The sequence below is a fragment of the Lissotriton vulgaris genome, chromosome 3_1, assembly GCF_964263255.1.
Source record: "Lissotriton vulgaris chromosome 3_1, aLisVul1.2, whole genome shotgun sequence".
Lineage (NCBI taxonomy): Eukaryota > Metazoa > Chordata > Amphibia > Caudata > Salamandridae > Lissotriton > Lissotriton vulgaris.
Genome location: NC_141689.1, coordinates 996,739,291 through 996,753,173, shown reverse-complemented (window position 1 = coordinate 996,753,173; position 13,883 = coordinate 996,739,291). Strand labels below are relative to the sequence as shown.

Genomic DNA, 13,883 nt, shown 5'->3' with positions numbered 1-13,883 from the left:
GAAACGATTGCTGCTTGGTCTTCATTGCAATGATCAATATACTGTTTATGGCATTGTTGGAAAGTGGATTATTAGAAGTGGAAGATATGCATTTACCACGGGCAGTAATACCACTGACATGATATAGTGCCCAAAAAAGGTCTTAGAAAATGAATCCCATGCTCAACACTTGGTAGCTTGGCTGTGAGCAGGCGAGCTTAACTTCAAAGACAGGTATGTAAAGCATTTAAAAACACCAATTCCGTAAATATTTAAAACACAACACACACTAAAAATCCAACACCAATTTATAAAACGAACAAATATTTGTATCGTTTAAATGACACCAAAATAAAAATAATCCACTGTAGAGAACCAGAGATATGAATTCTTAAAGATTAGTCGCTTTTAAGTACTTAGAATACAACAGGGCCACTTTTGGTCATTTTGTTGCTTTTGACACTGACACATTTACATTGAGCAGTTGTTCTGTAGGATCTCTCACCAGTCTTATGCAGCCCCCTCCAGCAGGCCATATCCTGTTAGAACTCCTTCCTGAAGTTCTTCTTGATGGTCCCAAAGTGTCCAACAAAGTCCAAGGTTCTGGAATCTCCAAGAGGGTCGTAGAAAGTGTGAGACTTCGATTCCCACAATCCACTTGGACAAAACCCTTACAAATCCACTGGTAGTACTCCAGGCTGGGGATTCTTTGTGGTGATGGTCCAGGTGAACTCTGTAGCTTGCAGTCCACTCTTTAGTCATTTTGAAGCAGGTTTGATCAACAGGGCTGAGTTTTCAGATGGTGCAAAAGGTGCAATCTCCAGAGTTCAGGGCCTGGTGAATATACATCAAACTCTTCAGCGTGGCCCTTCTGATTCTCTTAGGTTTCAAAAGCAGATCTGAGAAGCACCGCCCCTCTCAGATACTTATTCAGTGTTCTCTGGGGACACGCAGGAGGGCACTCCTGTTCAATGAGGTGCAGGGCAACACCCCGGAGCATGACCACTTCCTCCAAAGTGTGGCAAAATGCCAACCCATAAACCACTATTCTTCCAATATTCAATACATAAGAATTTTTAGCAGAGGGAGCAGAACTAACAAAATCAGCCCACAGGGTGGCTTCATCTGCATAGGGCCCACTCCCCTTACACCTGGAAATTCCTCCTCAATCCCCCCTTCTGGCTGCGGGGCAGAGGGAAAATGTGTAAATGAAAACTAGTTTCTATAGCTTGTCTCCTTCCCTTGAAGAGCATTATTTACTACACTTAACCCTGACTCTGGCATTCCTATGCCCTGCAACCTCTCCTCCCAGAAAGGTTTCCTAACCCTAGGGGTCATTTATCACCTCTTCAAAGCAGCCAGGCTAATCCACTTATCTCTGACCAATCAATGCAGAGCAATAGAGGGCTGAATGTTGTCTTACAGACAAGAAAGTCTTATAATTGCTTGCCTGTACATTTTAGATTATAGTCAACGATATCATATCATTGGAATTATTATTACCATTCTACTGAGTCCTTTAATCCTAGTTGTATGGCTTTTCTTTCTCCAGTTATTAACTAATAACCTTTTCAATGTTAACCTATGGGCTGGGGATTGGCAATGGAAAAATGAACTGGGCAATTTCCCCAATACGCGGGCCTATAAAGCAGGTTTTATAAGGACCCTGCTTATACCTACAGGACCCCCACCCCTGGAACACCTACGAAGACTTTAGGGATGCTGAATGCATACAAATATTGCAGATCCTCATTTCACAGTGCGCCTAGCACAAAAGTCGCTTTTGGGTAGAACTCTACAACAATGTGGGGAGCGAAATGTGCAATGTCACTAACCCCAGGGCATATAAAAAGGTTTTTAGAAGGATTCTTCTCATAAGTACTTGATCCTCCACCCATGGAAAACTTAGGGGAGACCCTCAGGTACTTACCATGCCCAAAAATTATAGTCTATTAATTTTTAAGTGCCCCAAACACAAAAGGTGAGTCTGTGCACAATTTACATTTTAAAAGCAGTCCTACAACACAGGGCTGATTTTAAACAGACCTCAGGCTCTAGCAGTGCACTCATGCAAATGCAGAAAAGGCTGCAGTCCCCTAAACTGCCCTGTTCTATACTAGGGTCTTAAAGGTAGTTTCAACCCCCTTGCCCTGTATGTACTAGGGCCATTTAGGGGAGGTCATGCCAATCACAGTGGTACCCTAACCCATATTGTGCTATAGTGTATGTAGGTGTTTTTACTGTATTCTCTGTGTGTGTTCAGAATAGCACTGGTCCTGGGCCTTGTTAGGCAGAGCCCAGGGTCAATCAGAGTCAGTTACAACCAGAACTAGTCAGGGAGTGCCCAGAGCACAGGATGACTTTGCAACAGGCATCAATTGGTTGGGTCGGGCAGTGGCCACAGCAGCATAGCTCATGCCATAGTAGCCGCCGTAAGGAGGCTTCTGGGATATTTTTACGTTTAAAACCATAACATAAAAAGTTTAATTTAACCCGTTGGCTGTTTCTAATGTTCTGCGCCAGTGCTGAACGTTCGAAAAACAGGTGGGCCGCGTCGGCCAACGGACGTACGCAGCACTACTGAGGTAGTGCTTGCGACGACCGTTGGCCGGCGGCAGCAGGCAACGGGTAATGGCCTACTCCGATTTTAAAAGAGAAATTACTTAGCATAAATTTGCTTGTTTTTATATATATATTGATAACAATATGTGTGCATGAAAATAGAATACCAAGGCACAGGATAAAGGCAGAATTTAGACTATGCTGCATAGAGGTTGAATTATTTGGAGATGCCGGGAGGTCGAAATGGGTTCCATGAAGTTTGTTCTACAATAGCAAAAAGGTAGTCAATTGCTTACAATAGAAGAGGAGACCTGGAAGGTCATTTGTAAACAAAAACAAATAAAAGGGAATCCAACACAAATTGCAGAGAGCTTTTTCACTCACCACAAAAGAAGTGGTTGTTATGTGGATTCTGGTAGCAGCCAAGTAACAGAAGAATGAAGACTAGACCCAGGGTAGCATGCAGAAGGAAAACTTGGAATTTCCCTAATTTGAAAGTCCTTGAAAATCAGAAAGTGGAAAGCATGGAAACCAGGAGGTACCAACAGCAAGAAACTTTACCCGAAGAAGCAAGTGATGCATGATGCCCATATGTCTAGGCAACCATTTTCTGTTAGCTTCATATTTGAGTATCCATCACTTCAGAATTGTTTGCCTTCAGGCTTAGGGTTTGCAAACAGGTCTAATGATGAGGGCCTTGGGACTGCAAATCTTCTTAGTGTGACAGGAATCACGTTCAGATTACAGATAATAAGAATCGTTCAGAAAACAAACTTCAGAAGATGGAGCTAGGTGGTTGCCCTGATGCCCTCCACTTGCTAGAGCTCCACGCGCTGGTGCCATTACAGGGCCTTGTCTCTTTTGATGGACCCCATCAACACTCTGTTAGGTAGCAGCAGGGAACTCGAGAGTGGGGTGCTGAAAGAGGGAGTGCCTGCAAGATGAGATGACACCCTCCTCATTCTGCTTAGAGCTGCCTGCCCCATTGGTAGTTCCCTCGACATAGGTGCTTGTCTATAGGGGTTGATGCTCCCAGAACTGCCCACTCCTCACAAGAGATGCTGCACAACAGAGGCAGGCATTCAGGGCAAGACAGGGCCAGACTGGCATTCAGGTCGCCCTGGGGGCTGGCCAAGCAGTTTGGCAGGGCCCAGTTTCGGTTCCCAGTCCGGCCCTGCAGGCTGTGCTCTATTAATTGCTTGTGTCCTGTGAATCAGAGTCCTGTTGCTTCTATCAAGATATTCAGTCCACCTTCTACATATTGCAGCATCTGATCCCTACAGACAATCATGGGGTGAGTTGATCCATACTGCTTAGCACCGATTTACTTCCTAAGTGACTCTGCTTCTACATCTAGAGTGGAATGCCTGTGTCATCTGTGGAGCCTGCCCATGGAGACTGGACTTTACTGCCTGCCTCACCTCTCCTTCTCTGCTCGGGTCACAGGAGAATAACTTATGATGCACTCACCCTGCTCTTAGGGAATTTGAGAAGGGTTTCTACATCCTGGGGCAGGATGCTTCACAGGGCAGATGACTGCTCTATTTAGTAGATCAAGCGGTTATTGTCTTCCCTGTCCTCATCACCTTTGTGGAAGCTTCTTGACATCTGGTGAGTCTTCACTTCTGGACTCTTTAATGACCCCTCCTGGTATTGAAGGGGCTGTCTGTGCAACATTCTCTGCCTGTACTGTTCTCAGCACATACTGTGCTCTTTCCCCTGGAATGTAGGCATCTTGCTGGTATGTCTCTCCCAGCCCTCTTGAACTCAGTCACTGTTCTTATAAGTGATTAGTGAGGCAGGTCACATTTGCTTGTCATTGCTCACTAACATTTTGTTTCTAGATCCCTCCATCATTTTCAGAGATTTTGCATGGGTGTGGTCCCACTTTCCTATTAGCTGTCTTTCACTATCATTGCTGAGGGATCTGGTTCTATTTTAACTAAAGTGCTACATTGCACTGACTTCGTTGACAACACTGTATTAGCCCACCTCCTATGTCTACCCAGTGCACTGGGAGCCAGCTCTTTTCTTCAGGGGTGTTATCTGGCACAAACCCACATCAAAGAAAGGTTTTTTGTAGCACTCATTTGCTTACACAGACAACTCATAGGTCTTCCTCATCAGTTGCTCACATATAATTGGCCTCAACAGATTTTATTCCCTTCCAAGCCAATGACAAGTGGTCACATTCCTGTTAACGTTGGAGCTTATTTGACTTGGGGTTAATATACAACTGTGTTTCTCGTCTCATTTCAATCATCCTCAAGTGCTCGAGGAACGTGTTTTGATCATATGGCCCCTGTTGAGGAGTCCATAGGCTTAGTCTTGCCATCTTCCGGACAGATGAGACTCCCTTTAATCTCTTTTTTTTCTAATCTCATTTGTACGATTATGGTTCTGTGTCTGTCTTCTATGACCTTTGGGTTAGCTTGGTTTGCATTGTCTAACAGCCACTCCATGGCAATGAAACCTGCACTTTGTCTCCAATATGACATCTTTTGATTTTCAATCAATAAATATTGATTGAAAAACAGATTTAAGGAAGGGATAGTTAAATAAAGGCACATTCCTCCCTGCCAAACACAAACACATTCTGCTATGTGAAATGGCTATTGCATACATTTTCTGATGGTATATGAACTTGTTCAGAAAATAATTGATTAGTCTAAACAGATTGTAGATTACGTGTTTCAGCTTTGAATATCTTAATTAAAAGCTTGACCTTTAAGGTTGAGATTGCAAGGATAACATTAAGTCTTGAGCAGAGAGACTAATGATTGTAGATCATAAAACAACACTGCTAGTAGTATTCCTTTGCATTCCTGTGCCAGAAAACACCATAAGGAGTAGAGGTACTTTAATGTTGCAAAGTGAAGGGGATATATGTTAGTTCCAGGCTCAATAAAGGAGTCAGGAACTGATATTATGTGCCCTGCCGGGTCAGGGTACCCATGCTGTGTGTACCTTTGCTCTGCAAGGCTGAAGCACTCTCAGAGATTGCTCATCACACTGCCGGTGGGGCTTCTCATGCTCTCTCCCATTAGGAAAAGGAAAAGGATCCATTCATGAAGACATGAAGATACAGACAGCATAGCCTGACCATGCTGTTTGAGTTTGCAGTTATGAAGTTCCTGGTGGTCCTCCTCTATCATCCTATCACCCTATCATAGCTTCTCAGAGAAGGGCGTGAAGGAGAGATAATTGAAGACAACTCTCACCCCACAAACCTCCAGGGGCATATTTCCTAATGTTTCACCCAATGCAGGACATCAAGCAGAGTTGCCGTGCAATGTTGTGTGAAATGGAGAGAACAGAAGTTATACATATCTACTAAGATATGGTGCACCTCTGCTCCCTCCTTGCGCTGGTGCACTGTGTGCTGCTTAGCACCAACTTCATCACAGTTGTGAAGGAGTACCCTCTCTGCGAAACTCTAAATCATAAAACTCTAAGGGTCTGAATACAAGTTTGACAGTGCTGGCGTGGGCCACCACGCCAGCGCCCTGCTCCAGCACCACCAAACTCTACGGCCAGCTGCCCGCTAGATTACAAGTAATCTTGTGGTCTGGCGGTTGGTCTTTTGGCATTCCCACAGCCGTGCCTATTATAAAGGCATCACAATGGGAATGCCAAAGGCAGTTCCTGCTTGGCATGGACTGTAAAGTCCATGCTGTGTGGGAAAGGGGGTGATTACACAAGGGGAGGGGCACAACATCTGCCCCCCCTTGCAGACACACCATGGCCCTGAGGCAACAGGGGGCCCTGTAGGGACCTCTTTGTTACCTCACCATCACAGTTTTTGTGTCAGCCTCACTGTCATATAAACTGTGGCAGTGAGGAAACTCCTACTATGCTTGGTGGTGCCACAGCGGCACCACCAGCATATTAGAGACTCTCGCTGCTGCACCACCTCCGCAGAATCCATGATCCTTGGTGGTTGAAGCAGGTCTGTTGCAGTCCCACCGCCGTATTTATAAAAAGGCAGGTGGACCACCAGTCTGGCAGTCCAGGGACCGCCACCACAGATTTGGCGGTCCATCTTAATCAAGCCCTTAATCAGTCCTTATGTAAGAAATGCAATAGCAGGGCAATTCAATCATTTTGTGAATTTTGCACCTTTGTTTGTCCCCTGGACAATTTGTTTCATTGTTATTCCACACTGTAATAAGGGTTTGTAGATTTGTCTCATATCAATAGTTGTTCAACTGTTCGATGTTTCATTTTCAGTGGACACTTTGGTTGCAAAAAGGGACACATTCAATTATTAATAATTAAGCATTTAACAGTTTGTATTCCTCTCTCTCTCTCTCAAGGTAAGCCTTCATTTAGGTTTAGCCAAAAGTATTGTTCCTTTTTCTCATCCTTTTTTCTGGACATATTGAATTAACTACTGTTTGCAAACATTTATTTATAATAAGGAGGACACAATAAACTTGTGAGATAGTAAACCATTGTTGTTTTCCATTCTATTTTAGTGCTGGAGTCGGCAGGACTGGCTGCTTCATTGTAATAGATGCCATGTTAGAAAGAATAAAGCACGAAAAAACTGTAGATATTTATGGTCATGTGACTCTAATGAGAGCGCAGAGGAACTACATGGTTCAGACGGAGGACCAGTATATCTTCATCCATGACGCACTGATGGAAGCAGTGACGTGTGGAAATACCGAAGTGCCAGCTAGAAACCTTTACACATATATTCAAAAGTTGACACAGATAGAACCGGGAGAAAATGTCACCGGAATGGAGCTGGAGTTTAAGGTAAACTAAAAAAACACTACATGTGTGGTAACATTGTATGTTGTAGTTGTTGGGCTTTGTTTTTTTACTAGTATGTTCCTTCTAAAAATTAAAGCGTGTTCAAATATCTCATTAAAGGTAGCCTGTGTGTTCACACTAATACTTCTTTAACAACATCCAAACAGTTTCCATTTCTTCTCATTTATGGCAATCTCACTTCACAAACCCTCATTTGACTCATTGTCACATTTTCTTGCAGGCCCTCCAACTTCATCCACATATATTCCAGGATAAGTTCTACTCCTGTAATTCTTCCTCTTTTTTCCTCTTCACATTCTTGGGCCTAATCCAGTCCTCCATCTGTTTTCCGCTAATAATTTTGTTTGTAGCTTTAACAGATCTTACTCTATTACCTCCTTTGCCCATCCCTTCACCTGTTTTTTCCACCTAGATTCTCTAATTGGTCAATAAAATTCACACTCTTCAATTGTTCCACTACGCCAGATTACATCCTGATATTTGTTTTAAATGTGAAATGTGAAATCAAGACCTGTTTACTTGGTATAAACTCTGTGTCATTCCTCAGCTGCCCACAATCCTTTGGGGTGAACCGTGTCACACCATGTCAATTTTCAAGATTAAAAAATGGTACTCCATTATATCTCATGCGCCCCAAAGATAACTCTTTGGACACTTGCAACCTACTGTTAGAAATCAATGGTAGTTGTAGGTTTGATGGAAATACAACTAAGGGGCTGATTCCGATGTCGGACGGGACAGCTCTGACCAAGGGTCGGAGACCTTCCTTCCGCATCGGAAGGTGCCGTTCAGATTCCTTTCCGACCGAGCCATTCCGATGGGCACGGTGGGGAAGGAATCTGCCTAGGATTTCCGGGTGAGCCCGTCCATCATCTGGAAATCCTTGGTACTCACCTGGCTGCCTCTTTACGACAGAGGGAGTACGATGGCAGTTTTCGACTGCCTTTTCATGCCGGTCTTTCTGGCACGAATAGGCAGTCAGAAACTGTCTTTGGGGGCCCCCAGTAGGGCCCCCATGGTGCAAGGCAGCAGATGGCGGCCTGGGGACACCTATGGTGCCCCTCTGTTGATCACTGTGCCCGGTTGCAGGCACCTTGGGCTGCCCGCCACAGGGTGCAGGGATGAACTGCACCCCTCCATTTCAGAAATGCGGGCATGCATTCCACTCGGAATGCCTGATACCAACAGGGTTCGGTCGCATCATGCAGGGCCGTAACAAACGACAGTAGGTCAGTCGGTTACGGCTCCTGACAGATGTCGAACGGACTCAGGTCCGACATCGGATTCAGCCCCTAATTGTTAATTCCTTATCCATCATCAGTGCCCTTATTCCAAGAGTGATCAATATCACCCATAGGAACATGTCAGTTAAACAAGAAGGAGCAGTAAAGATGTAGATCAAACGGCACAATTAACCTGTAGAGATCCTTCTCGCATTTCCATCCTTCAAGCTAGAATTTACCCAGTGCCCAGTCAACCCAAACAGATCACTCACCACTGTAGTGATCTCCCACCTCTAGGATATATCTATTTGCTACAAGGCTAATTCCATCTATCTGCGGGCTATTGGCAAGAAAATTCTTTCTATAGGTAATTTAAATCTGTACTACTGTCAAAATAGGCCACTGGCATTTTCAAAAATATGCAGGTAATGTAGTTCAATGAAGAAATGCTTGGACAACACCCAAACAAAGCAACCCTCCCACCCCCAAACCAAGGTTTGAGAGAAACATCCTCATGCCATTTCCCCAGAAGCCTTCAGGGAAAATTTCTAAGATAATATATCAAGCATACTGGACAAGCTTTCGCTAGTCAATACCAGAAAAACAAATCCTGCTAATTGTCGATTTTCTCCTGATTAGTGAATTTGAAATCTATGTGGAAACAAACTGTTGTACATAAAGAAGTTCTTGAGTCAGGTATAAGACAAGCTGGATTTAATAAAGGTTAGTTCCAAGTTCAGTTTCAAGTAAAAGAGTTAAGAAGACAATAACCCCACCAGGAGTGGCCTCCCTGCACTCAGCCTGCCTGCCATCAACTGGCACTACACACACCAGCCAGGCACCCAAGATTCTATGATGACATCAGGCATTCCAAGACCCACACCAGCTGGGCAGCAGGGAAGTCACCAAAGCTAAATTTAACACAAACAGTCTGAAATCCTGACTATAATCAAGGATTGGTGAGTATAGAATATGCTTTGAGACACAAGAGGGACTTCCATTAAGGTGCTAAAAGCTTTTGTGAGGTTCCAAATAATGCAAGTGAGGATATTAATTTGTACAAGGAACTAGCCAATGCAAATTCCCGAAAATCACTCTCTGAGTCACCCAACAAGTCCACAAGGAACCTTTGATGATGTATGAGTGCAAAATCACCAACATTTGGGACTCTCTCCAGTAACTGACAATCATCACTATACCAAGCCCAATGCACTCCTCCTTTATTAACTCATTCACCACAATCTGCCATTTAGCCTGGAAGGATATGCATCTCAATCTGACCTTAGAAACAAATTTGTAACCTGCCTTAAAAAGTCAACTTCAGTGGTATGTCTGAAGCAATCCCTAATCTCACTTCAAACCAATATCATAATCATTGAAATCAATTTCATTCTCAAATGAGTCAACCTAGGTCCCCTGAAGCATATCATTACCAGTCCTAATTTGAAGATAACTTCAATCAACCAAGGTTGCAGCTAATACCTAGATCTCAAAGTCAGTTAATAGAAAAGGAGCTTCAAAGACAGTGTCAAGAATATTTAGAACTGAGCAAAACTCATATTGCCCATTGATCTGAGTTAAATCTTCTATAGAGTACTAAACACTCATTGGCTATTAGTGAAGATTGTTATTGTCTTCAAATGAAAACAATGTATTGCTGCTTTACCTCTCAGTAACTTACAGTAAAAAGAACCATGATGTTCAACTATGAAAAATTGTGAAATTAATGATAGTGTGTGATTTCACTATGGAATTGTTTCAATGTTTACTCTCCAGCCACTTTCAACTAACGTGGAAAAGGGCAATAGAATCCTCTCCCCATATATTGTCATGCTCATTACCTAATGAGAAACCGTTACCCTGTCTGATTGTATCTGTGATATTATCTATGCGGGTCCTTTATGGCATTTCCCAGAGCAGTAATGGGTAAATCTTCAAATGTACACTGATAACACGTGTATCACGCTGAATTCAAGGACCATGTTAAATATTCTTCTAGTGTAAGCAAGGTCTACTGGCTCAAAGCATAATGATGACAGCAGAACCAAACACCTAGCTGCACATTTAGCAGGATTCCAAAAAGCCCTGAAATTAAAGAATCATGGACAATAAACCTCCGAATGTATAAAAATGCTTTAAATTCGAACTTAAGATCTGAGTGAAACCACATACATGTCGTGCAAAACCTGAAGCCTGAGATTTTCTGATTTGCTTACAGCTGAACTCCTTGGAAATGAGAACTCAAAATGAAGAACATCAGAAAGGAGTTCATACTTCACACAACTGAAGACTGAAAAGTGATCGATTGTACTCCACAAACTATATAAAACAAGAACAGTAGAGGTCATGGGAAAGATGATTAGATATAATGAAGGCAACAGGGTTTAAAGGAAAAAAAGCTCCTGAAAGTGGATTGAACCGTCACATATTGGAATGTTTCCTACACTTAGATTTTTTGTTGAATAAAGCTTACTGAAACGTATGTATTGACAAATCCATTCACAAAAAAATTCCTGGATTCATTCTGTATTATTTTATTATGCAATTCCACTCTTTACATTTTCCCATCAAGCTCTTCAACTCCCCTACTTGCTTTCAGCTCAAATAATATCATTTATATATGCCCACTATCCCCAAATTTGCTTACTCTATTTCCCATCTTCTTGCTCTACATTCCACTTGGTTTTTCCCCAAACAATTCCCACTTATTCCCACTATGGCAGTGTCAGTGTGACAAATTTTCATCCGACATTCGTTGTAACATTACATACATTACCAGTGTCCTAGGATTTTCAAATTGACATGATAGTATTTAGGATACTGAGCAGTTGAGGCTTATTGGATGCTTGTATTTCTTACCATGTATACCCTGGGAAGTGTCAAAGGCACATATCCTCTTCTAGCTGACACGGATTTGTCATCAATTCTTTGTTTTAGTAAAGCAAATCTCTGATTCCTTTTTGTTCCGAAATCTAGGACTGTTTTCTACAACATACTTCCCCCGTCTATTTGATGCACTTTGGATACTGTTCACCACACATGCAACATACTGATATATTCACATTTAATCACTGTGGTTCTATGCACTCTATGTAAATCAAGCATTGCACATGTAGATAACGTTATTTAACTTCGGCATATAGTGTTATGTGTAAAGCATTTAGGTAAAGACATTTTGTATGCCATATATTATTGAAATGTTAGATTAACTGACCTTGCACAAATAATGAACTATTTAACTTGCTGCTATTTGTGTTGTGAGGTACATTAATGAACACACGGCTTCCTGACAACACCTAGGATTAGCTTCTGATTTCAAACACGTCTTTTGCACTAAACTACGTTCTGAAACCTCACTCCCGCCTCACAGTTTTCTTCTTGTTCTACCACACACCCTTTTCCGAGACAGAAGGTTAACTGATTATTGATTATCTAACGGAATCAAAATGTTTGCTTACCTCAGATCTTGGATTGTTCTGGCCACTGTTTAAAACATTGGCTGAATACCTATGTATACATCTAATATAGCTAATAAATATTCGATTATAAGTATACATATATCTTCATACTCTATTAAAATATGCTCTTTTGCATTTTTAATATATTTAATACATGTTTTAGTTATGTTAAATGTTTGCAGCATTGTTACATTCATTCTCTTCAAAAACATTATGAAACTGAAAAGAAATCTATAACAGTAAGTGTTGGTTATTTGCCCTAATAAAAAAATCAATTAGATAATTTTTGGGTCATCCTAATTGTGTGTATATGCTATTTGCACATTCTGTAATAATGGTATTCAAACGTTATTCTTTATTTTTCTGTTTACCAGCGTCTTGCCAGCTCTAAAGCTCACACTTCAAGATTCATTAGTGCCAATCTTCCATGTAATAAATTTAAAAATCGCCTTGTTAATATTATGCCATATGAATCCACAAGGGTGTGCTTACAGCCGATCCGAGGAGTGGAAGGGTCTGACTATATTAATGCCAGCTTTATTGATGGATACAGGTAGGAAACCATGCTGTTTTTGTGTTTTGCGGGGGGTTTCTTTTGCTTTATGTGACAGAGATTTCCTTTTGAAATGTATCTGAATTTATTCAATTCATTATACGTTGAGGCTCTTAACTTGCTGCATCAAGAGAGTAACTTCACGAATGAAAAAAGTATGGAGGGAACAAAACAAAATGCAACTTATGAGTCTCTAAAGAAATGAAGATGTGGCTGAGCTGCTAAAAATATTTCAGGGTGTTTGTTAAAGCTGAATTTGAGAAAAACAGAAATGGAAAAACTTTCGGAATGTTCATTTTTTAGAGAAGCTGTAGATTAAACATCTTACTACACTGCTTTGTTAGAAACCCTCGAGCCCAGATTTACGTAAGACTCATGTCAAGCAGTGCAGCAACTTCAGGGTGTGCTGCATTGCGTGAAAGGGAGAGAGCATAACAGCACCATATTAACTAAGATATGTCCCTGTTTTTTTCTCTTTACTTGCGCTGGCGCAAATTCACTGCCGTGCCCCAGTGAACACACCTGTCCACCATTTTACAAGGGTGTGTGCGTTCTGCCAGGATTTTTGTTTTTTTATTGGCAGGGAACTCTTGCAGTACAAAAACTAAACTTTAACACTTTTCTGTTGTATATGTGTAGTGTACAATGCAGCCCAAGTGCAAAGTAGAAAAAATTAGGAGACATCAACACTTTTCTCCTTGTTACACCTGCCTTTAGGAAGCATAAGATTTTGGTTCAAATCACTGTTCACAAATGTTTGTAGATAGCGATATGTGTCAAAAGCCCATAGTTGATTGCATGAGAATGCCCACGTCCCACCCAGGGAATGCCCAGGTGAAGCTAGTAAAACATAGTAGAACATAGTGCAACTTTGCCTTACTTTGGTAAACTATCGAACTCAAATACTACTTTGCATTGGATAGTAAATCCGAGCAAAACACTATGCTAAAAAAGTAAAACAAGCAAAATGCAAATTGGTAGTATATCTGGCCCCTAGCGGTAGTGCAGTACACTGCTCTGCAGATGACAAAAGTTGATTTCACTGTGCACACTACTGTGCATTGTGATGCTCCATACACATACACAGCTCCCTGGGTTCCTGCATAGGTGCACAATGTTTTAGAGTATGATGGAGTATGGTGGAGAAGTGTGGCTCAATGATTAGAGTGGCAGGCCCTGATGCAGAGGTCTAGCCCGGGACCAGGGTTCAATACCCCGCCTCGGCGGGTCTTGGGCTCAAAATTCCACGGACCTGATAATTCTCGCCTCGGTGCCTATTCCAATCATGGAGTCCTACTCTGCAACTCTGGGCAATAGCTTACTTAA

The 13,883-nt window shown here is 42.1% G+C and overlaps 1 protein-coding gene across 21 annotated transcripts in view; it reads left to right on the top strand.

Moving 5' to 3' along the window:
* Nucleotides 1-13,883, top strand: part of PTPRD (protein tyrosine phosphatase receptor type D) — a 2,576,377-nt gene that overhangs the window by 2,504,080 nt on the left and 58,414 nt on the right. For all 21 annotated transcript variants that reach the window (XM_086961360.1, XM_086961371.1, XM_086961369.1 and 18 more), the window contains 2 exons: nucleotides 7,020-7,305; nucleotides 12,379-12,557. In XM_086961360.1, coding sequence (XP_086817486.1) covers nucleotides 7,020-7,305; nucleotides 12,379-12,557 — 465 coding nt within the window. The remainder of the gene's footprint in view (nucleotides 1-7,019; nucleotides 7,306-12,378; nucleotides 12,558-13,883) is intronic.